Source organism: Anabrus simplex, chromosome 1 (assembly GCF_040414725.1).
Source record: "Anabrus simplex isolate iqAnaSimp1 chromosome 1, ASM4041472v1, whole genome shotgun sequence".
NCBI lineage: Eukaryota > Metazoa > Arthropoda > Insecta > Orthoptera > Tettigoniidae > Anabrus > Anabrus simplex.
The window spans coordinates 1,105,007,388-1,105,032,590 of NC_090265.1; the positions used below are offsets into that span (position 1 = coordinate 1,105,007,388).

The following is a 25,203-nucleotide window of genomic DNA, read 5'->3' on the forward strand; positions in this document are numbered from 1 at the left end:
TGCATGCACTTTTTTGTGAAGAGAACTCTGATCTAAATATCAAATATGAATTTTATTTGAAATACTTTAAAGAAAACTTCCAGTATAAATTTGGACGCCCGCAGGTTGACGTGTGTTCCACCTGCGAGGAACTCGGAGCCAAGATCAAATCTACTTTTCTAAACGAAACTGCAAAAATAGTTGCAGTTGCGGAGTTGCTTATTCATAAGCCTAGGGCTTCGAAGTTTTATAAAAAGCAAGAAGAAATCATTAAACTGTGTGCAGAAAGGGATGATGTAGTAGGGATAGTTTTTGACTTCATGCAGAATGTCCCCTTGCCTTGTCTGCCTGTCCAAGAAATGTTTTATTTAAGAAAACTCTGGCTATTTTTATTTTTGGAATTCATAACCTGAAGGATAACACAGCTCATTTTTATTGCTACCATGAAGGTCAAGCTAATTGTGGTCCAAACGAGGTGTGCACCTTTTTGTACAATTATTTACGTAGACTTCCGGACACAAAAAATTCACCTTTTTAGTGATTCCTGTGCTGGACAAAACAGGAACAACACTGTTGTTCTATTTTTGATGTATCTTACCATGATTGGAAAATTTCAAACAATTCAACGTTATTTTCCAATACGAGGCCACTCTTTCTTGCCTTGTGACAGGGATTTTTCTGTCATCAAGAGAGTGTTACGAAGACGAGACAGGGTGTATTCAGTTGAACAGTATGTTGAAATCATAGTGAATTGTAGAAAGAAGCCTCATGCATTTCAAGGCAAAGTAATGGAATATGAAGATATAGTTGAATTTAAGCAGTGGTGGCCATCATATTTCAAGAAGTTGTACTGCCTTGGACAGCCAAATGAAAGTTAAGTTCTCGCTTGCAAGCTATAGACATTTAATCTATAAATCACAGCTACCATGCTACGTACGTGCATCGGAGTTTATTGATGGGCTAAACTTCAGCTCCTTCAGGCTTCTTAAGGGACTAGAAATACAGACAGGTCCTGAGGATAAAGCATACAAAGAAGTAGTTCCTCTCAATCATAAGAAAATCGAAGATGTTTGGAAAATCATCAAGTATATTCCTTCAGAATATCAGGGATTTTACAATAAAATTGTTCTGTGGTCGACGAGAAGTGATGATCAGTCTGATGTAGAAATTGATTAGGACAGTGAAAACAAAATGTTATCATGTAAGGAATTGCAATGTTGAGTGGTATGTGCCGAGCAAAGAAGTATTCCTTGTATCTGTTGTGGATTTATATACAATAAACTAATTGGTTACGGTGATATAAACGAGTGTTTCTCTTAAAATAGTTTTTAGTACCTTTGAAAATTTGAATTGTTGGAAAAAGGAAGAATGTCCAAGGCTTTCTACCTCAATTTACTTTTAATCAGTTGTGAAAATGCCCTCTATCTGGCTGTCATCATGTTCCTCCTGCATAGCTTTACAACTTTGCAATGTATCACAAAACTCCAGGACCGATAATATGAACACTATTCAGTTTTTTCCAGTTTTCTCAAAACAGGGTTGCTTGGACATTTTTCCTTTTTCCAATAACCGATTCGATTGTTCTGTTCTTGCCATTGCATGGGACTGGCAAACGGCATTGTGTTTCGTTTGCCCTTATACTAGTAACGAAGAGCCTTGACAAAGGTATTTCATGCAATATGAGGTGTGAAAGATTTGTCTCATTATCTCGAACTTTCAATTGGAAGTAAGAAAAATAAAGTTTCTTCACAAATTGATGCACCTTGGAATCAAACACACACATTCCACAAATTCAGCAAAACTTTTGAGGACATTGATTACGCTGCCTTCTGTGCACCTCATATAGTAGCCAAGATCGTCTTAAAAGACCAATATAAAATTTTCACGAATAACGATCAACTGAAACCAGGGGCGTAGCCAAGAGGTGAGAAACCCCACATGGAAATTTTACAAAAAGGAACTAAACAGAAACTGACAAACAATAAACATTCAGAGACATAATTGTAGAACCAACTGATCTGTTGAATATATTTTCTAGGAAGCCTCAAAAGTTTGATTTTAGATTGTAAACTGAACATACCATTCAATGTACAACTGTTGACCTTCATCATATTGTTCTTAATCTGCATTTTAATATAAGACATTTTAGTGTTCTGCAATCTAAGAATCAACATAATTAACTTGTATCAGTGTCGTTATAATGATAAGTCTTGTTTGCAAACACCACACACACAAAAGCTCCTTCATTGTGTTGTATCATTTTGTAATTAACCCCCTCCTCCCCATCAGCCGATCTTGGCTACGCTACTGATTGAAACATTGTTTTTATATTCACATTAATGCACAAGCGCACACACAAATGTGCGCGCGCAAACACACGGATTCAAGTGGAAGTAAAAGATGCACTGAACACGTACTTGTTGGGGTTCGTCTCAAGCAATGAAATGACTAGGGTATATAAATCTAGTTTACGTTGAAAAGGAATGACAGCCAAACGTAAAAACTAGATAAGGGCAGGGGTTTAAAACACTTCTGTTTATACAAGTGGTCTGAGATAGCAACTCTACTTTGTCTTAATAATAATGTTATTTGTTTTACGTCCCACTAACTACTCTTTTACGATTTTCGGAGACGCCGAGGTGCCGGAATTTAGTCCCGCAGAAGTTCTTTTACGTGCCAATAAATCTACCGACACGAGGCTGACGTATTTGAGCACCTTCAAATACCACCAGACTGAGCCAGGATCGAACCTGCCAAGTTGGGGTCAGGAGGCCGCCTTAACCGTCTGAGCCACTCAGCCCGGCCTACTTTGTTTTAACCAAAATCCAACTTCCCTCGCGATCTTAATATTGCTTATCTAAATTTCTAGAAAACTGAGCTCAGAACTTCGGCCCTCGCTTACGTCTTAATCTGCCTTCATCACACATGGAAATAATCACGCGTTTCCCTCCCTTGATGAATAATTTACTATTATTCCAAACAGAGTTGCAAATACAGATACTACAAAATAGAATTGTGTCGGAACTAGACGTGATAAAATAAAAATGACATTTGCGGACTCAGGGCATCGATTTCCATAAAATATTTCTTATTTTACTGCAAAATCATGTTGGCTAGTATTATCTACAATCCAGAGATTGGTAGGCTCAAATACAACTGAAGCCCAATCAGCAAAATATTCTCCATGGCTTACCATTCCAATTGTAAGAAAATGGTAGAGCAATGCATTTCTTATATATTTTACAACAGGCATCTTATTATGAACATCTCATATTCTTTAGTAATGTATGAAGTGCTTTCATTATATTTTCTTTTCATATTCATATTTAAGCAACATAAACTTCACAGCTGATCACAGAATAAAATTAAAATATCCCAGCAATGACAATAAAAAACAACAGTTTTCTATGTCAGTGTATAGAAGCTAAGAGTGTCTAACAAGAGCCTTTTTGAATTTTAGTGTGTAAAGTAAGAACATATCACAAATTGTTTTACATCACCCCTGTGTGTCACTTAACTGTGTTTTACATGAAAGCACATGAGGCACTCAGGTCTTATGCAGACCAAAAAGAAGTCTTATGAAGTTTGTAAATACACAACTTTTTTTTACAATTTGCTTTACGTCACATCAACACAAATACATTTTATGATGACAATGGGATAGGGAAGGGCTAGGAGTGGGAAGGAAACGGCCGTGGCCTTAATTAAGGTACAGCCCTAGCATTTGCCCAGTGTGAAAATGGGAAACCACAGAAAAAACATACAACTGAACATACCCCAAGCCACAGGCAGAACACCATGCTCAAGTGAAAGAGAGTATTTCAGTTGAAGTCATAGCATTAGTGTGGAAGAATTAGGAGTGTGCTCTAAACAGTGTAGTGAGCATCTAGGATGCCTTTGGTTGTGGTACCATACACAACCATTAACCCAACTTCAGGGAGATAGGACCACCTTCCCTATTCTCCACTTGAGTAACTCCTGCCTGGTACATCTACGTTGCAGGGGTGGGCATCTTCTACTCCAGTAGGCCAGTGTAAAAGGATGGCTAAGTTCAGGTGGGGACCCAGTCCCACGGGGTATAACCTGGAACCCATGCCCAGGGTTATGGGTGAAGACCTTAACGGCGGATCCAGCAGAGAAGAAGACCTTCGGAGTGGTGGGGTTAATTAGTTGAGGACATAAGACGGGGTAGACGGGACTCCTTAGTTGTGGTGAAGACAACCTGTCTAGGAGTAGGATGCTCCAAAATCAATGTCCCCAGCCAGTGGATAGGGTTGAGCGTGGGGTTAACGGCCTCACCTTGTAAAAAAAGCATTGTTCAGAAGACTTCTATGAGAAAACCAGACAGAAATCAAAGACGACAAAAGCTCAGGAAAAGGACACGATTAAGGAAAGTGGATATAAACATGGCGACATGGAATGTAAGAACAATGTTGAAACCGGGAAAAATGCAAGAAATAGTAAATGAAACAAAAAGATTTGGATACGACTTAGTAGCGATTCAGGAAATAAGATGGAAAGGGCAAGGATGTATTGAAAAGAAAGATTATAACCTCTATTACAGTGGGCCGGAAGAAAGAACAGGACAGTTCTGTACGGGATTTATAGTACATGGGAAATTGAAGAAGAGTATAATAGGATTTGAACCGATCTCAGATAGAATATGTAAGCTTCAGATTAAGGGGAAGTTTAGGAACATAACTGTTATATCAGCACATGCACCAATTGAAGATGCCGATGAGGAAAGGGAGGAACAATTTTATGATGAGTTAGTACAAACCGTTGAAGAGGGACCAAGATATGACATTATTATTTTAGGAGATTTTAATGCCAAAGTGGGAATGGAAGAGTGTATGAGACCAATAGCAGGGAAATATACACTACACGAAGAATCAAATGAGAATGGTTTTCACTTGGGACAGTTTGCAACTACGAGTGGTCTTATAATTAAAAGCACCTGCTTTGATCATAAGAAAATACATAAAGGAACATGGAAGATGCCAGAAAGCACAGTGGTAAATCAAATAGATCATGTACTAGTGACAACGAGGCATGCAGCATCAATTATTGACGTAAGGACATGCAGAGGGCCAAACTGTGATTCTGACCATTATTTAGTAAAAGCAACAGTGAGACAAAATTTGGCAACAGGACAGAGGAGACAACCTACGGAAAGAAGGAAATGGAATTTGGAAAAACTACAACAACCAGAAAGAAAACAAGAATTCCAGTCAAAAATGAATAATACTTTACAGACGATTGGACAAGTATCTGGAATAAAGGAAAGGTGGGCAAAAGTTCGAAGGTGCATACAAAATGCAGCACAAGAAACACTGGGTATAGCTAAAAAGAAAATAAATATTTGGTTTGATATGGAGTGTGAGGAAGCAATTGGAAGGAAGAATGCAGCAAGAGCAAAAATGTTACAGAGAGATACAAGGTCAAATAGGGAAAATTATGAGAAATGCAGACGTGAAGCTAATAACATCTGTAAGAAGAAGAAAAGAGAGATGATTAAGAAGAAACTAGAAAGTATAGAGACACAACGGTTACAGAAGAGGGCAAAGGAATTCTATAATGAAATTAATTATTTCAGGAAGGGGTATAAGCCAAGATTGATTGGCTGTAAGCATAAAGAAGGCAAGCTATTACAGAATGAAGAGGAAATATGTGAAAGATGGACCGAATACTTCCGAGAGCTCCTTAACAAGGAAAGAGAAGAGGTGGAAGAAATTGAAAGGCATATGGAGCAGAGTGGGCCAGAACAATGGGTAAATGCCCTCACACTGAAAGATGTAGAAAATGCAATTGCAAAATTAAAAAACCATAAAGCAGCAGGAGAAGATGGAATAACAAATGAACTGATTAAAAATAGTAGCAAAGAAATGCTACAAGAGATACATGAACTGATTATTAAGATTTGGGAGGAAGAACGGATACCTGATGAGTGGAATACAGGAATAATTTTCCCAATATATAAGAAGGGAAATAAATACGAATGCACTAATTATAGGGGAATTACATTACTGAATATCATCTATATTTTCAAATATATTATTACAATATCTGAATCCATATGCTGAAGAGAGATTGGATGAAGTACAGTGTGGCTTCAGGCGAAATAGGAGCACATTAGATCAAATATTTGTGGTACATCAAAAGATGGAAAAATATTATGAGCATAATATAGATCTACATATGTTGTTTGTAGATTTTAGACAAGCATTTGACAGTATATACAAGGATAAGCTATATGAATATATGGAGACAATACGAATACCACAGAAACTGATTAGGATGATCAGAATCACTTTAGGAGAAGTAAGGGCAAAGGTAATGGTGGATGGAAGAATTGGAAATGAGTTTGCTTTTAATACAGGAATCAGACAAGGTGATGCACTCTCAGCTACTTTGTTTAATCTGGCAATTAACCAAGTCCTTGAAAAAATAATGGACACCAGAAATATTGTATATAAATCTAAACAAATTTGTGCGTATGCAGATGATGTAGTGTTAATGGCCAGTAATGATAGATATTTGAAGGAAATGTTTCTTGAAATGGAGGAAGCAGGGAAACGGATGGGACTGGAGGTGAATGACAATAAATCCAGGTATATGCATGCGACTGTTATAGAGGGCAGAAGAAGTCAAGATAATGTGACAATAAATGGGCATAATTTTGAGAATGTACGAAGTTTTGAGTATTTAGGAACCATGTTGACAAACAATAACAGAATAAGTGAGGAGATACATCATAGAATAATAGCTGGAAACAGGGCCTATTATGCAAATCTTACATTATTTAAATCTCGTCTATTGTCTAAACCTACAAAATTAAAAATATATAAGACCCTTATTAGACCTGTAGTGACATATGGCTCAGAAGCCTGGAACCTTTTAGTTGATGATGCAAATAAATGAAGAATATTTGAAAGAAAGATTATTAGACGAATATATGGCCCAATTCAAGACCAGAATGGTTGGAGGATAAGGACGAATGCTGAAATACAGAACATATTAGACCAGGAGGATATAGTTAGATTTATTAAGGCACAGAGACTGCGATGGCTTGGCCATGTGGATAAGTAAGTAATGAGCGTCTAGGATGGCAGGCATGTCATGCAACGTACATATGCGAATGTGTACACTTATACATATTATGTCAATTAAGATGGTCAACAACAATGACAATTGCTCGACGTGTGGGACGTAATCAAAGTTATGTGGTTGGAACATGGAAGTGGTAGAGAGAGACTGGAATTATTGATAACGTGCCTTGCGCATGTCATCCAAGGCCTACAACCACAGTCGATGGCCATTACCTTCAAAGTTCAGTTTGGAGGAAACCTGAATACAATGCCACCATGCAAAACGATAATCTATGTTGATTAGCGGGGCAATAAATAATGCTATTATGGTACCTCTGTATGTGTCTCTTTCACTTCTAAACTTTTTTTTTTTTTAGTATCAGAAACTCTTTGGTTAGAGGTGATGAAAAATTTTCTGTATGTGTGTATAGTTTACAGATATTGTATATATATTTATTGAACGAATCAACGACTTCCCGCAATTACGGGTTGCCACAATGGACAAAGTAAAGCATATCAGGATAGAGAAAGTTTTTATCATATAGAAATATAGTGATAATAAGGATTTCTTAGATTATGGAGGTCCGAACAGGTGAGATTTCAGGATTTGTACTGATCCACGTATGGTGGTGGTAACTATTCTTTCAATGCTGTTGATGGGCAGGTCGAACTTTTTCCAGAATTCTACGAACAAGGCAGGTATTGTGCCACGAGCACCAATCATTAGGCCGATAATCTCTACTTCATTCAGCTGGTATTTATTTTTGTAGAACGGAATGGTGGGCGCGTAGATGTTCTGTTTTTCAAGATGAACTTCAGTAGACTGGCCGACATGGTGCTCGAATCGGATAGTCGGATCGATAATGAAGCCTTTCGTGTCGTTATCTTTAAAGGCAATTATGTCAATTCGTCTTGTGCTCCCTGTCGTAGACAAACCGAGGACTTCTTCATATACACGGAAGTTTTTGCTACGGAGTTCTTCTGCAATCAGTGATCTTGTGGTGACGTGAGTTTCTCAGTACTTCGCCGTAGGGGCAAGAACCCAGGACGTGAGCCAGTGTTTCTTTCTCTCTGACGCATCTGCGACAGAGGTTTCCGTCCTGAGTTCTGCCCGGGATAGTTCGTACTGCAGAAACATTCGATGTCATCTTGATTGCCTCTCGCCATTCGCTACAAGAAAGTCCCTGGTGATGCCTAATCCAATTATTGGCCGGTGTGTACTCTTTATACAACTCTACACCGATCCCCTTCTGAGGCAAAGAGCACCAAGTTGCCATTTCACGACTTCTTAGTTCTTGGCGGATTTTTCTTGGATTTGGAAGGTCACTGCCTTTATTGGAGAATCGGTTAATATCTGTGATGTTGAGGGCCTGTAGACAATGCGTCGTTTCGGATGTCAGATCATGCATCTTTAAAACGTAGCTATTGCTGGCTCGGCGAAGAGCGTTGCATGCGCTTATTTGTTGCAGGTGTACTTCCCAGGTTGCTTTGAAAAGTCCGAGGCCTTTGAATCTTAAATCAGAATACAGAGAACTATCGGGTGTATCCATGGGTAATTGCAAAATTTCCTTTAGGGAGCTCTTTACCATTTTGTCGGCAGTTTTCAGGAAGCTAAGCGGTACTTGTCTAATTTCAGCGGTCTGAAAAGCATACACGAGAGTGGGACTGACTGCTTTGTTCAAAACAGTGAACTTTTGATCTGCCTTTAACAAAGGTGAGGCTGTAAGAGCATCTAACTTCTTGTGCAAGGTTTTTAAAGAAGTGTTTGCATCAAAGGTGAGTGTTTCGTTAAAAGTGACACCAAGATATCGAATTTCTTCTCTTTCTTTAACAGTACTGACCTTAAAATTGTCATGAATATCGAGCACTCCGTCCACGAGTTTCCCCTTTTCAATACATATGCCCACACATTTGTTGGCATTTATCTGTAGACCGATTTCCTGGAACAACGTGATAGCGATGCGTGTCAACTCAAGAGCCGCTTCCTTATTTTTGCCAACAATAACTGTGTCATCGGCGAAACCTATAATACTAAGAGGGGGCAATTCTGCAGAAACTGATTTGCCATATGCTTGTAGTAGGTTTTCTTCTGTTATCTCATCAAAAATGAAATCTGTGGCCAAGTTATACAATGCTGGCGATAATGGTGATCCCTGCATAAGTCCTCTCAACAAGCGAATTGGCTTCGTTTTACCCTTAGTGGTTTCGATCTGTGTTGTATTGTCAGTCTGTAGATTGATGATTAGTTCCTTCAGTTTAGATGGAAGTGGCTCGCCAGCTAGTGTTAGATTTAAGTGCTCATGTCCGATGTTGTCAAAGGCTTTTGATATGTCTAGAAAGATCACGGTAATATCTTGCTTATCTGTCTTTGCTGTCTTGAGGAGTCCTCTGAGAATGGAAGTATTTATAAGGCATCCTGGCTGGTCGTTAAAGCCTCTTTGGTGTTCGCTGAAAGTTACAAAGGAGCGCAAATGCTGATCTAATACCCTTTCAATAACACGTCTAATTACCGAACAGATCGTTACTGGTCTCCAGTTTGACAGACATTCGACATCGCCTTTCTTATGTATCAACACGGTTCTAGCACTCTTTAGACACTGGGGTATTTTGCCTGTTGAAAGCATTCTAGTCGCAATGATTGCTATGATTTCGCATACCGTGTCGTCCCTGATGACACGTACTAAGACACGGTCAGGACCAGGAGCGGTATCTACTGCAATTCGACGTGTTGCGGCGGAGATTTCTTCTTTTGTGATTCTGGGGCTGTACGTTTCATCTAGCTCTACACGGTCTACGTCGCTGATTTTGGAGCAGTAATCATGCCTTATATTGGAATTTTCAATGGAAAATAAATCGGAGTAAGTGGCAGATATTTTGGAAATATCGACGTTGCAAGATTCGGATTATGGATTAAGTACCCTCCGCACGGCTTTCCTTCGCTGATTGTAGAACTGAAACTGAGTGAGCTGATAGTCATATTTACGTTTTCTTTCTTGGCGTTCTCTCTTGGTCGCACGTTGTGGATTCGAGGACTTGCTATATGTTTTACCTTGATATCAGAGACGTTGTTTTCTCCTGGCTTCGTAATATTTCGTAGCGGGGTGTTTTGGACCAGGTAAGAGATGGATAGAGTTACTCAGAAATTCCGACAACTCCCACACGAGTGTGTCGAACTCAGAATCGTTTTCACTGGAGAACTGAATGAATTTGTTCTTCCATTCCTTTAATTCTGACTGGAAAGTAGTCTCCTCTTGAACAGGATATTGCTGCTCAATGGGAATAATATCATCTTCTGACTGAGATACGCGCTGACTGAAGTTGGTTAACAAGATAGTTCGATGTATTTGTGGATGAGAGCGACTAATGTGAATGTTTACACCTCTCGCTCCTTGAAAATATCCACCACAGTGAGGGCATTGGGTTCTTCGTGTATCGGAATTATCTTCCGGTCTGTTCACAGTATCCTTGTTTTGTTCATCTTGTACATCTTCACTTTCTGTCTCGGAGTCCGAATATTTATATTGTGGTCTAAAATTTCTTCCTAACGAAGACAATATTCCCGTGGAGCCCTTAGAAGTAGTAGGTCGTTCCATCAGGGCATAGTACTGATTCTCATTCTGGCGTAACCTATCTTTATGCTTCTTTCCCATGTGGACAAGCAAGCCTTTATGAGAAAAGGTTTTATCACAGATAAGGCATTTATTTCTTGTTTCTAAATCGATCTCCATTCTGAATGAGGACAGTGGTTAAGCGAAGTGCCAAAGTTTAATGGTATAACAATTCATGGCAGAGTACCATAGCGACCAGTTAATCCAGTTTAATACATTTATGCCACTACGCGACGAAGGTAAGTATTCTCTGATTTTCGTGGAATCAGTTCAGACACTGCACATTCCAGTGCTATCTGAATTTCCTCTACAACAACTTTCATGATTATTATATCCTCTGTATGATTTATCAATCAATACTTGATAAAACCATATGAGTTAACAGATCATTGCTGATTAATTACTCTCGATATTAAGATCATAATTCTTTGTTGATAGATGAATTCATGGCCTTATAACTTGAAAATCAATTATACACTGTTAATTTTCTTTAAATTCGACGTGTAAACATTACACGATACAAATTCGTAGTGTTTTCTTGACCCTCGTGCGCTAAAACTCTGATTTACATGGAAAAATCAGAAGGTAGGACAGCAATGACAAGTAACTGGTTACATGTGGCCACATTCCGTACCTACAAATAGAGATTGTAGAAGCAGTAGAATCCAAATCATTTAAGATGATAGCATCAATGAAATGGGAAAACTAAGTGATGAATGTATATGCCTAAAGAAAATCTAACTAGGCAAACCTAACCCAGCAGAAAAGCAATAAAACGTAACATTTTCTAATTGATGGTCATATGTCCTCAAGTTTGACTGTACAGAAAAGTTACACAACTAATTCACACAGAAGAAAACAGTAACTCAGTATCTTTATCTATAAAATTAAAGGTAAGTTAGTTTGTTCGTTATACAAATCTACACACCTCCACTGACCAGTACCAAAATTTACACGAAAGCACATAAGGCACTCAGACTAGTTGTAGAGGTAGTTATACTGTCAAGTTCAAATTTTTCACAATATTGCTCTACGTCATACCGACACAGATAGGTCCTATGGCGTTGATGGGACAGGAAAGGGCTAGGAGCGGGAAGGAAGCGTCCATGGTGTAACGTTATTACATTAACAAAATACTATTGGAATTCAGATTCTCCTCTAAACACTGGTATATATTATGATACATGTTTGTATGGCACAGCTAACTTTAATTCTTATATGGATTGGACATTGTCAACATATTTTTCTCCTAATTTTAAAAGAGCCTATTTTGGCATACTGTCATCGTGTGATTCTGAAAGTTCACTTCGTGGCAGCCGCATGTGCTGTGTGTGACGGCTGAGCGAACTAGATTACTAGCCGTGTGTATGGACTATCACCAGAGCGCACAGCTATTCGCCAGACACTAATGCCAGCGCGGACATCTTTGGAAAGAAACTGTGGGCCGTTGAGACTGATCGAGGGTAGACACAGGAAGGCATGTCTCTGCTTTCCTCGTCTAAGGTGAAAGACAACCTGACTGGAGTCGGATAAATCCATTTTAAGTATCCCATTTAGGAATAATTCAATATATTTACTTGTATTAATATTTTTATTATGTAATTGTAGTGTTAACGGCGATTACCAGTGCATGTGGGTCAGGACGGGTAAGATGTTATAGTATACTTCTGAACTCCAGTAAGTACTTTTATTTTTTTGGTTGGATCATGTAAAAAATTTTAATCATACGTTAATTTATTTTTGGTGGAGTTTTATAGTGATATTTTGAGTTTTGTGTTCTACTTCTATTTAACATTTGTAAGCCATGTTGCTGATATTTAAAAGACTTGCCATTGTTTGACTGGTAACCTTGCAATTCTGTTTTCTTATCCAAATTTTTTTGGCCCTCTGATTATTATTTTGGCTCATCTTTGGTGTTTTACTAGTATTATTTTGTTTAGTGCGTGTGTTAATTCTATTTATTTTATCGTGTCCCGTGGATATGGTATTCCTTGTGCACATTCTTCCTCGTTTCATTTTGGTCCATCTGTTATGGTGTATTATTATCTTTGCATTAAAATTTTATTCAGTAACTGCCTCGTGTTGATCTCATGCACAGCATAAAGCACCGTTTTACCTTTCTGCTTATGTTGAAAATTTTCATTATCATTATTTATTATTATTATTATTAATTAGTTCATGTTTGATAAATTTTGTTTCTCCTTATGTTAAAATATTTCATTTACTTAAAAATTCATAGTAGCTACAAAGTATGAATGTTCATATACATAGGTAAATTTTAAAGTATGTGTCTACGTATTATCAATTTTCAATACTGGGATGTCCTAGATATTTTAAATTTTGTTTATTGATGTATATAGTTTAACTGAAATATTCTAAGTAAGATATGTAACTTAAAATCCATTATTTCATGGGGGTTTATGCTTTGCTTAGCTTACTGGAGTGTTTCATACGTTTAATATCCTTATCTTATTTTCTCATTATTGCATAATCTTGCCTCCTCTTGTCCTATTACGTAACTGTGTCATTCTTGTTCTTATCTTGCACATCCTTTTGTTTGCGTGTGTACGTCACTGATTTGTTATTGTTATTGTTTTGATCTTGGCATGGGATCATGTTTGACACACTGTGTGTTGACGCCTTGGGTTAACGGACCTGCCTTGATTTCCATTTTATTGCATATGGGATTTAATTGAGTTGATTTACTAATCCATTTGATTTTAATTGGGATTTGTGTTTAAATTATCTGTGTTTTTTTTTTTTAATTTGGACCTATTATGTGTTGTTATATTTTGTGTCGGAATGGTCCTAACGTTTTAATTTCATGTGATGATTATGGAACTAAGCCTCAGACCATATCTCCACCGTGTAATACCTCCACTAGGGATTGCATTAAACTCCGCATGTTATACACCCTAGCTGTTTGTCTCACATTTAATTTCATTAAATTTTATTAAGCATTAAAAAGTTCTATAAAAATAATTGTAAGTTATGGCGCACCGCACCTATTCTAATATTTGTTAATTGAGAAAATTTATTTTAAAACCCTATACTTATGTTAGTTTCATCGATTTATTTATTTTTCAGAAAATTTATTATATTGTAAATATTTAATTCCTTATATTTTCAAATTTTCATTTATTTACAAAATTAATGAATAATTTAAAATTTTTCTTTAATGTAATGTATTACAAAATTTAATTACAATTTTATTTTAAAGAATATTGATGTTCTCCTTTGATGTCCTGCTCAGTATTTCCTGGGGATTATAGACTTTCTTTAATGGAATGGGCTTGCAGTACAGATTCCACTGCTTCCGCTTGTATCTGGGTAAGTTGAATGTTTTCCTGAGAGTTGTACATTGTGGTTTTTTTTTTTTTTTTTTTTTTTTTAATTTGTGATCCTTATCCTTTCCACTGTTAACCTAACCCTATGGCATTTGTGAGCGTAACGTCATTTCATCTTTCTTGGGGTGGCGTTGTTGTAGTAGTGGCCTTATTTAAGGTACAGCCCCAGAAATTTCCTGGTGTGAAAATGGGAAACCACAGAAAAACATCCCCAGGGCTGCTAACAGTGGGGTTAGAACCCACTATCTCCTGAATACTGGATACTGGCCGCACTTACGAGACTAAAACTATCGAGCTCGGTAAAGTTCAAATTTGAACAGCATGGAATAGTCGGCCGTAACCATGGTAACACCAGCTAAAGATGTCCCATTTAACTTTCCCTCTAACTCAGGAAGAGGCAGAGACCAAAACGTGAGGGGGTAACTTCAAAAGCTGCATATTTTGTGGTGCCATCTCTAGACATCTTCAAAAAAGAACTTCAAGGCCTGCTGTGATAGCTTACTTCACAACTGGACTTTGCTCCATTATACAATCTAGCAATTCATGCCCTGGAAAAATAACCTCAATTCCATGAATGAGTATAGATTGCTTTCAAGTGCAGATTACTTGCTTGAACTATATGTACCATAATCTTTCATTCCCTGCAGTTCTTAATTCTAAAACAATGACTTAATTATGTATTTCCTTGACTATTTATTCCAACCTGAAGAGACTTCAGGTAGTAGCAAATAGAAAGTCTGCTCTGAATATATCACTCGAACTCCATCATTAGGGGAATCAGACCTACATGCTTAGCAGCAGAAACTGTTGCTGGTTTATGAGATTGTACTATATCTGCGTAACGAAGCTTTTGCAATGACTGTAAACAAGACTCAAGGACAACTGTTGAAAGTAGCAGGGATTAATTTGGAAACTCAGTGACCTCTCATTGTCAGTTTTATGTAGCTTACTTCAGGGCTGTAACTAAAAGGAAGTTATACATTTACATTCCTAATAGCATGACACATAATATTGTTTAATTCTATGGCATTGGATTAATTATTTCAGTTATGAAAGATGTACAAAGTTAGCAAACTGATATCAATAATTCACAGTAATTTCAAGAAGTAACCAAATGCAGAAAAACAAATGTTTGTTGATTATATTACCACAACAGTTATGTGTATTATTTCATCACCTCGAATCTTTGCAAGTACATCTTTGAGTATATTAATACAGGTGGAGTCCACATGAAAATGTTAGTCTATAAAATCAAAAGTAAGTTTTAAACATAACCATGTCTTATGTAGGCCTTGTCTGAGACTGTCAATTAATTCTTTATGAAAACTTAAAATTAGCCACATCTGTGGATCAGTAGTAGAGTGTCGGCCTCCGAATCCCAAGATAGCGGGTTCAAACCCGGCAGAGGTAGTCGGATTTTCGAAGGGCGAAAAAAAGTCCATTCGACGCTTCATGTCTTACAATGTTGGCATTTAAAAGATCTCTGGTGACACATTTGGTGTTTACCCAATAAAATTAATTAAATCTCAGCCATAGACGCCCAAGAGAGTTTTGGTTTTGCTCTGTCTGACATCTAGTGGACCTAGAGTAACAACACATCAAAATTGACAAGCAGACAGCCAGATGGCGTCAAATTGAAATGTCTGCACATGATAGCTGAGGTCATACGATTATTATTATTATTATTATTATTATTATTATTATTATTATTATTATTATTATTATTATTATTATTATTTATTACTAAAATTTAAAACTGTTACCAGTCAAAATGTTTAATAAATGTTGTACACCACAACAAGTTTCAGAGTCTAGGCTCTATTGCCAGGTGGTGAAATTATTACATTTAACTGTTACTCGAGACAATTGTTCTCAAAGAGCATTTATGTGCATTATGAATTTATAACATATGTGTGTGTGTGTTTTTTGTCTCAAAAATATATAGTTGCTGCTAAAGTTTAATATTGTTTTAAAATATTAACTTTCAATTTTATAATTGAGCAAACATTGAGGATTTAATAATTAATGTCTATAAATTTCTAGAGTTTCTAATATTTTATATTATCCCTTTTGGATGTGTGTGCGAGAGAGAATTTTATATATCTGATACTTCATCAATCATCAATGATCTGCATTTTGGACTGTCTCCCAGGTGGTGGATTCCCTAGCAATTGTTTACTAAGTCTTTTCTTAAATGCTTTCAATGAACTTTGATATTTACTGAATATTTCCCTTGATAAATTATTCCTCATCCTATAAAAGAATATTTTCCGTTATTTGTCCCCTTGAATTCCAACATTATATTATGATCTTTCCTTCTTTTTTTTAAGCTCTTCTCAAGCTTATTCTCGGCTAATGCCATTCCACGCCATCTCTCCACTTACAGTTTAGATCATACCACATAGTCAACAGCTCGTCTCCTTACTCCCAATTTCATAACGCACGGTTTGTAGTGAGAGTTACTGCAGTTACATCCTAGTTTATGAACCATGGGTAATGGCTGAGTGGCCTAGTAAGTGGTCCTGAAGTTGAGATACCAGTTTTGGAACGGGTGTGGGTATCTTGGGCATGGTCCAAGTCATGATCCTCCTTGTGTTCAGGCAGCTAGGACTATACAATCCACCGTGGTCCCTAACCTATTAAGAGGATACATTCTCGCTGGGACCACATGTAGACAAGGTAGCGTCACGCTTCACAGAATTTTTACTCAGAACGTTTCAAGCAAGCCTTGAACCTAAGGGAGTAACAGAGTCCCATTTCCATTTGACAGGGAAGGGGCTCCTTAGAAACAACTTGGCAAACAAAATTGAATTCAGTGGAGAGCTATTAATATCAAAGTAAGAAAGCAGAACTGGCTAAATCAACAAAGAGGATGCATCTGGCTGTGTTAATAATTTGAGTAAAGGGAGATAACGAGGAAGAGAGAAGGTGGTGTTAAAAAGGGAAGAGCAGAGTGTGGGGTACAACTGTTCATCAGGAATACTAATGCATGCAACACAGTTTCTGTTAGGCATGTAAATGAGCAAATGATGTGGGCTGATTTGGCTGCTGGAGAATTGAGGATGAGAATTTTCTGAGTGTATTCACCATGTGAGGGTGCAGATGAGGATGAAGATGACAAGTTTTATGAAGCAATGAGTGACAATGTGGTCAGGGTCAACAGCAAGGACAGGATAGTGATAAAGACCAATTTCAATGCGAGAGATGGAAATATAACTTAAGGGTATGAAAAGGTGATGGATAAATGTGGGGGAGATATGGAAGCTAATAGGAATGGGAAGAGTTTACTGGAATTCTGTGCTAGTATGTGATTAGCAGTTACAAATACATTCTTCAGCATTAGGCTATTCACCACTACACATGGGAGGGTAGGGGCACGAGATCCATAATAGACGATATCAAAAAAGACTTTGAATTCAGGAAATCTGTTAGGAATGTACACGTTTTTTGGTGATTTTTTGATGATACAGACCACTATCTGATTTGTAGCGAACTAAGTATCTCTAGGCCTAGGACAGAGAAAGTGAAATCCGTCTGCAAATGAGTAAGGGTAGAAAATTTGCAGGACGAGGAAATTACAAGTACATGAATATGATTAGTAAAATGTTCCGAACAACAGACAGTGAGAAGGTTCAGGATATAGAGATATAATGAGTGGCCTACACGCATGCTGTAGTAGAAACAGCAACAGAATGCCTGGCAACTGCTGTGTGTAAAGATGGTAAAAAGCTAACATCTTGGTGGAATGAAGAAGTGAAGGCAACTTGTAAACATAAAAGGAAGGCGTATCAGAAATAGTTCCAAACAAGGACTGATGCAGAGAGGGAGTTGTACGTAAATGAAAGAAATAGAGTGAAACAAATAATTTTTGAATCCTACAAGATTTCGGGAATAACCTGGAAAGGCTGTCAAGCGGCAGGGAAACCTTTCTGGACAATAATAAAGAATCTTAAAAAAGGGAGTAAAAAAGGAAATTAATAGTATTTTGGGTAAATTAGGTGCTCACAATAGATCCCAAGGAATCACTGGACAAGACTAAGGAATATTTTGAAAACCTTCTCAATATAAAATGGAATCTTCATTGTGACATCACAAACAACCAAGTTCATGGGGAGCAGGACAATGATAGGGAAATTACGCTTGAGAAAGTGGAAAGAATGGTAAATAAATTCCATTGTTACAAAGCATTAGGAATACATGAAATTACACCTGAAATGATGAAATATAATGGGGAGGCAGGGATAAAATGGCTTCATAGAGTTATAAGATTAGCATGGAATGTTAATAAGGTACCTTCTGACTGAAGAAAAGCAGTAACTGTACCTATCAATAAGCGACCAAACAGGAAAGACTGCAATAAAGGTCTGCATTCCCCGTTTTTTATTTGGTCGAGCGAAGGTAGTCATGTAATTTATTAACTTAACTATTGTGGTTTAATTTGTATTGGTCCATACTGACTTCAATCTATTCACTAATTGAATCACTGTTATATTTCAAACTCAGCCCTGTCAAAACTTTAAAATTCTTAATTATTTATTTCATCAATGAACACTGTACATATTTCGAGAACATTTTAAAACGTTCTCTTCCTCAGCGGCTCAAAAACTACCAAATATTTCTTGGACCTACCTATTACCTCACACTCAACATCAATCAATCTCATGACATGTCCTGTTATAACATTTAAAAATGTTTATACTAAAACAACTCCAAATTAAAATATACTGTATGTCAATCATTAAACTCTAAACTACAATTTTCTTAAAATACCAGCCTTGTCTATTAACTCAAACATTTAAAACTAACATATATGCCTAATCAGATTTTCTTAAAATAATTGTCTCTTTCACATGAAGACTACTAAAATCCATCAACTCAAAGTTTACATCTACATTAAAATGTTGCAGCTTCTTCCGTCTAAGATCACTTGTCCTCGAACAATCTCTTACTGGTATACCAGCTTTCCACTTCAGTAAATAAAGTTGACCTTGACCTCTTGATTTCATTTGGGAAACATGCAAGCCAGTTGAACACCTATTACTAGTCCAAGGAGACCAGAAACCATATCCTCTAACTCCATTTGCCTGTTGGAACCTGATTAACATATACTTGTTACTCTATGGCTCTGTCAATTGCTATATATGAAATTCTGTACTTCCACTTATTTGTTTTGAATTGAGAGGCGAGCTAACGGGAGTCGACAATCGCTTCACGATACCAACCCTATGTGGAGAGAGGTACAGTATTCACTATTGCATGTTTCTGTGGTGGTTGGTAGTATGGTGTGTTGTATGAATATGAAGAAACTTTGAAATTCAATAGAAAACAATATTTAAGGAAACAAAAAATAAAAGCTAGTGTTTAAGATATTTCAGCTTATCCATGCAACTCATGCCTACTTTAACATCAGAGCCAATATTTCAAACTATTTCACATGGCATCAGGGAAGCATATATTCAACTAACGCATTGGCAGAAACACACTTTATTTTTAAAAAATTCAGTTTTGTACAAAGTTTAGAAAAGAACAGACTGCAGACAATTGGTAGCATGGTTTCTAATGTACGTTCAATATTATTCAATGTTAGGGTCATCAGGAGATCAGAGGAACTATTTTGGGGCAATACTAAACAACGTAGGTTCTTGAGTGCATACAGTTAAACATCATCTATCTGCCATCACTTTCTGATAAATCCTAGAACAGTCACCCAAGAGAGAGAGAGAGAGCAATATGAATGAGGTAAAGGTTATAAAGTATATAAATTTTCCCACTCCTCTTTAACCAGCTATAAAACATTCAGATTCCACCCCGCTTCAGATAAGAAAAATATCTGTTGTGGAGGGTCAAGTATCTTAAAATGTGTTTCCAAATATACTATGCAGAAGAAATTAAATTTACTGTATATCTCCCCATAAAATAAAATTTATCCGACAGCTTTCAAGGATTTATACACATAGTGGGTACTAATCACAGGTAATGCAGACAGGTAATGGCCTTGCTGGCCATAATTTTGAGTAAAGGCAAAACAAAGCTGGTGTCCATTACTGAAAACAAAAACCGTGCTTATCACCAGTCAATTTTGGCCACCATATACTAGGAGTGAAAAAGATACACTGGTGAAAATTCAATGGGTTGGTCACTAAACAACGGAAGAATCAATAATTGGGAACTGCAGGTAAATCCTTGAAAGCTGTCAGATAAATTTCATTTTATGGGGAGATATACAGTAAATGGAAATGCATGGCCCAGTAATAAATATTTTTATAAGATGATGATGATGCTTGTTTAAAGGGGCCTAACAACTAGGTCATTGGGTCCTAACGTTATGAAATGAGACAAAATGTAACAACAATTTAAAAGTCCAAAATCACCACTGATCAGAATTCAAAACGTGATGATGAAGAATGAATGGATGAATATGAATTTAAAACAATCAGTGGATCCCACCAGCCATGCCCCACCTTCCCAGAAACTATTTTAAATCAATACTATTACTGATCAAGGGACTGCTTCTAAAGCACAATCCCGAATTGATGATGCTTGTTGGCTAAAGGGGTCCAAAATCCAGGTCAACTGCCCCTCATAATGGTACTTATCGCTAGGAAAGCAGAACCATGGTATTTGTCAGGTTGCGGTACTAATCAAAAGTAGCGTAGACTCAGTGTTCCACACTTTATGGTACTACTCACAAATATTGTACATTGCACATGTAACGCAGATCTACGACATTTCTCACATAATGGCGCCACTCATAGGCAACACAAACCCATGGTGTTCCTCACAAAGGTGTAATAATCACAGGGACTCTTACTATCCCATGGTGTTCCTCACATAGTGGGTACTAATCACAGGTAACGCAGACCCACGGTGTCGCTCATATAGTGGTACTAATCACAGGTAACTCCCAGACCTGTGGTGTTTCTCACATAATGGTACTAATCACAGGCAACGTAAGCCCGTGGTGTTCCGCATATAGTGGTACTAATCATGGGTACTGTAAAACCCATACTGTTTCACCCTCTGTTGCTACTAATCACAAACCTATTGTGTACCTAACATAGTGGTACTACTCGCAAGTAAAAGCAAACCATGGTGTTCCCAGCATGATGATACTAATCACAAGTAGTTTCATGGTTTTAATACAATTATCCCTTGGTCGCCCCTTACGACAGGCAGGGGATACCATGGGTGTATTCTTCGCCTGCGTCCCCCACCCACAGGGAATATTTTGGTAAGAAATTAGATGTAATACTTTTTTTTTTTTTTTTTTTCAAGTTGCTTCACATCGCACTGACACAGATAGGTCTTATGACGACGATGGGATAGGAAGAGGCTAGGAGTGGGAAGGAAGCATCCGTGGCCTTAATTAAGGTACAGCCCCAGCATTTGCCTGGTGTGAAAATGGGAAACCACGGAAAACAGTCTTCAGGGCTGCCGACAATGGGATTCAAACCCACTATCTCCCGAATACTGGATACTGGCTGCACTTAAGCGACTGCAGCTATCCAGCCTGGTAGATGTAATACTATAGTTATGAATACAACAACTGAGCAATACTAGAATACCATGCCTTGAGCATTGTGAAGATTTGGATGAGAAACTCCATGTCAATCAAGAAACTGACCTCACCTCAAATGAACTACTGGAGATAATCTTTATTACTTTTCAATGGGTGAGTAGGATTTCAATCCATAATGCAACAAGTATAGATAACTATCATGGAAAATAATTGACTGCAATCAGCAAAGCTAACAGGAGAAGGCCATAGAAATGCAGAATATAATAAGCTGTGCTGTGCACTGACAAGCAACTAACTAATGGGTACATTACATCAAGCAAACTCAAGAAAAGAGCTCTTGTTTAAAAAGAAAAAAATTTGAAAGCAATCCAATAACTTCAATATTTCTTGACTTTGTCCACAAACCTGACATTCATATGGTAAGAATGCAATGTTGATTTCTTTCAAAGTCTTTATCTTTTTGGCAGCATAAGATTTGCATAGTTCATTGAACAATTCCTCAGGGCACACTGTTGAAAAGAAACAGAGCAACTATTCAAGAAACATTTAAAGCTGTGAACATCCATCAGCAAAGCTGAAGGTGGTGCTGGCACATTCTGCAAACAGCATTTCTAGGATACAATGACAAACAAAACTCAGTTCATCAAACCAAAGCAACATATTTCCAACACCATACCTGTAACAAGACATTCAATACTGTGTATAAACAATATTAACAGTAATTCAGCAACCTTCTTAACACTACAAATATTATACACAATTGAGTGAACAGTTTTCAAGGCAAGTACCTTCTAGCCTTAAACTTACAAGGAAACATTTAGTTCTTTTTCCAGGTTGAACCATGTTGTTGTTTTCTGTACATTACGTGCAGTTTGCCGACATTTCGAATACATGGCAGTATTCTTTGTTAAGGCGACTGAAATACCCCTACTCGATCCGAGGTAATCAGTCTCCCAGGCAGCAATTACACTATGAGAGTGGTTCCTGACCTTGGTCTTATATATCCTACCCTTTCTGGCTGGCGTAAGCCCCCTGGCTGTCTCGTGAGAATTCTGGAAAGTATGTGTCACAGCCAGGTGGTGGTACTTGCCCATGCTATTATGTAATTACAGGTTCATCATGCGTGTTTATGTTGTGGTCTGTATGTCTTGATCTATGTATGATAACATGGGCAAGTCCCACCACCTGGCTGTGACACATACTTTCCAGAATTTTCACGGGACAGCCAGGGGGCTTATGTCAGAAAGAAAGGGTAGGATATGTAAGACCAAGGTCAGGAACCACTCTCTCAGTGTGATTGCTGCCTGGGAGACTGATTACCTAGGATTGAGTAGCGGTATTTCAGTCGCCTTAACAAAGAATACCGCAATGTATTTGAAACGTCGGCAAACTGCACATAATGCACAGGAAACAACACCACGGTTCAACCCGGAAAAATACTTCTGCACACCGTAGAAGCTTCACTTCTAAGATTATAAGGAAACACATGAAAATAGTGATAATTCCTCATAATTGTAGGAAAGGTATTAAGCTATATGCATTAAAATAGTGTTTTATTAATACACTTCATCAAGTTATCTATAAATATATAACAGAAAATAAAACTGATTATTAAGAGTACAATATCACGAGTAAGATAGCTGTTATTAAATAAATTGTAATGAAAATTTGAAGGAACATGAAGAACATTATCAACAAAGTTGTGGTTTCAAACATAAATGTTTCTAAACTGTTTAAAATGCCAAGGAAAATATCATTAATGAAACAAAACTACTTTGAACAATTCAAACTAGGCCTACAGCTGCCTTGGAGAGCAGCTAGCAATGCTCTCATTCACCAAACCTGCTCAGGAAAGATACATCAAAATGCAGGTAACGTAAGTTCCCTTTGGCCTCACATATGTTTTGAAGGGGGAGATTCTATCATTCAAGATGTTCCTGTGGTCATCCAAAACTTTTCCTTCCAAAGAAAATAGTATATTCACCAACACCTCAAAGTGGAATTATTTATTATCCTATACCGTACTCATGGTCTTTTCACTGTAAGAATCCTTAAGCTTACAACATAATACAGTTTCTAGTGATTTCCATCATTATTACTGTCCCTGTCCCTATTCATTTACATTTTTCACTATCGCCTAATTCATCTAATGCATACAAATGTCGGTTTGAACTTAAGAATAATAAATGCTTGCAATTTCACACATTTTATTTCCAATTATATTTATAGCTGAAAAGACTTAGACATCTTTGTTAGGGCTTGCATGTAAATAAAAAGGTATCATTTATGAATTAAATTTAATTTGTACATACCGATACCTGTCAAATTTGAAACATAAAATGTTTAACCATACCATACCATACCACTTAATGTATCCCAAGAGTCTACAGAGGCTATGTTTTCTGCCTTTTTTATCTACTCATTATAATCTATTTTAGTTCACAAATAGTGGGACAGGGAGGGAGAAGTACAGGAATTGGAAACTTAAACACAGTACTCAGAATGAATGAGCAGATTTACTAGTAGCTTAATACACAGCTAACTGTGATCTCCTTTCTGTTTTTCTTTTTATGTGCTGGTAATGTAGGCCATGTATGTACAGAAAGATTATACAGCAAGAGTCAAAGGAAGATTTGTGTTTTATGTGCTTTTAACTCATAACTCCAACATAAAGAGATTATACAATGTTATTGGTTTTACATCCCATTAACTACATGTTTTTAATGGGTTTCGGAGATGCCAAGGTGCCAGAATGTTGTCCCACGAGTTCTTTTGTGTGTCACTAAATCTACCGACAAGGAAGACGGATTTGAGCACCTTCAAATGCACAATCAAACCTGCCAAGTTGGGAAGGTACTCAGCCCAGCATGGAGAGGACTCAAGAGACTACTAGCACATGCATATCTGCAGTACAATACAAATAATGTACCACTTGATTCCTCTCGCATGTAATCACTTAACGGAAAACCACTGCAACATCACACTGACTTTATACTGAAATAAAATTTTGTTGCAGTAAATGTTGTTGTTCTGTAACATTACGAACTTCTAAATAGCAGTTGTAAAATATTATGCCAAATCATTTTCTGCTGTACTACTACTACAGAAGTTTCAGGATTCAATAAAGAGGCATGAACCTTCAACACTAACCCTTCTCTCCCAAAGTAGAAGAGAAGTTCTTGTAGACAATAAATAATACCAACCTTGTGTTACAGACAGTAGGTTAATAATATTTACAAAACTATGGAACTATAAATTCCAGTAAAATTAAAAGGACACCAAGAACAAGACAAAAGCGGACGATACACAAGTTAGTGCAGCAGTTTAACACCAAGCCACCACCAGAAGCCTGTGGATGTCACCAACATGAATGTCTTTATCTTTACCTGTTCCTCATAAGCTATAAAAGCTATATTAATTTCCTTGAGAGTTTTGATATACTTCGATACACGAGCTCGACACAGCTTGTTAAATAAGTCATCAGGACAAGCTGGAAAAAGAAAAGTAATAATACACTGAACAAGTATAATAAATTTTATAGACAAGCTTAACAAAGCCTTAAGTACTAATCTGTTCTTACAATTCCAAATCCTCCTCTTATTTTAATCTAGTTCAGAACTCCCACAACTGCAAATAAATATGCAAAGCTTACAATTTTATGT

At 37.2% G+C, this 25,203-nt stretch overlaps 1 protein-coding gene across 3 annotated transcripts in view; it reads right to left on the reverse strand.

Moving 5' to 3' along the window:
* Rop (Syntaxin-binding protein Rop) overlaps positions 1 to 25,203 on the reverse strand; it is a 341,037-nt gene that overhangs the window by 173,978 nt on the left and 141,856 nt on the right. For 2 of the 3 annotated variants that reach the window (XM_067137313.2, XM_067137315.2), the window contains exon 4: positions 24,928 to 25,031. In XM_067137313.2, coding sequence (XP_066993414.1) covers positions 24,928 to 25,031 — 104 coding nt within the window. Of the gene's footprint in view, positions 1 to 21,946; positions 22,051 to 24,927; positions 25,032 to 25,203 lie in introns of all 3 variants that reach the window. The other variant, XM_067137314.2, reaches the window with a different exon arrangement.